Raw genomic sequence first — 654 nt, forward strand, 5'->3', positions numbered from 1 at the left:
CTCATTAACTTCTGAAACTACTGAGACTTTCATGCCACTGGAGAGAAAAGGGAAAATCTGGAACATGTTTTCTGAGAATCGGCCCGGTGTTTTTCTCTCTCTATCGTCGTAATCTTCTCTTTCTTTTACTTCCTTGTGTCTGGTTCTGCTGCTCTGTCTTGATCTCTCCCGTCCTTTGTGTTTCGCAGGAGATCAAGGCGACGCATTTCTGAGTCCTGAGAGGAATCATGGAGGATGCTATGAAGAAGTGACAGACACTGTCTGTAGGAGGATTTTATCTGGATAACTGGGACTCCCGTCTGTCAAAAACACAGACGCAGCATCGCGCAGACGCACAACAAACACGATGCACGTGTATGTATATGGACATGCAGAGCTGTCTGCTTACGCACTGCCTGCACTGTGTGGCTGGTTTAGGTTCCAATAAGGGGAAATTTTGTATATGATAAGGGCCAGTGTCAAAACTTTACCGATCAACACAATATTCAGTTTTGCTGCATTTAGTTTGACGTTATAATATATTTACAATACCTGTGCATCATTACAAGCAACGCTATTTATATGAACTGTTTATTCATCGTAACTTATAAACCGAAATCTATCAATCAATTGCTCAAATAAAAGATGTATTGATGTCCTGCTGTGATGTTAAAG

General features: G+C 41.4%; 1 protein-coding gene across 1 annotated transcript in view; it reads left to right on the forward strand.

The window, feature by feature from the left end:
• The window catches only part of slc26a6.2 (solute carrier family 26 member 6, tandem duplicate 2), a 23,904-nt gene extending 23,250 nt beyond the window's left edge, over positions 1-654 (forward strand). Inside the window, exon 19 of the mRNA XM_008284718.1 lies at positions 189-654. Within this exon, the coding sequence (XP_008282940.1) occupies positions 189-212 (24 nt within the window). The 3' untranslated portion in view covers positions 213-654. The remainder of the gene's footprint in view (positions 1-188) is intronic.

Source organism: Stegastes partitus, unplaced genomic scaffold, assembly GCF_000690725.1.
Source record: "Stegastes partitus isolate 25-593 unplaced genomic scaffold, Stegastes_partitus-1.0.2 Scaffold369, whole genome shotgun sequence".
In the NCBI taxonomy this organism is placed as follows: domain Eukaryota; kingdom Metazoa; phylum Chordata; class Actinopteri; family Pomacentridae; genus Stegastes; species Stegastes partitus.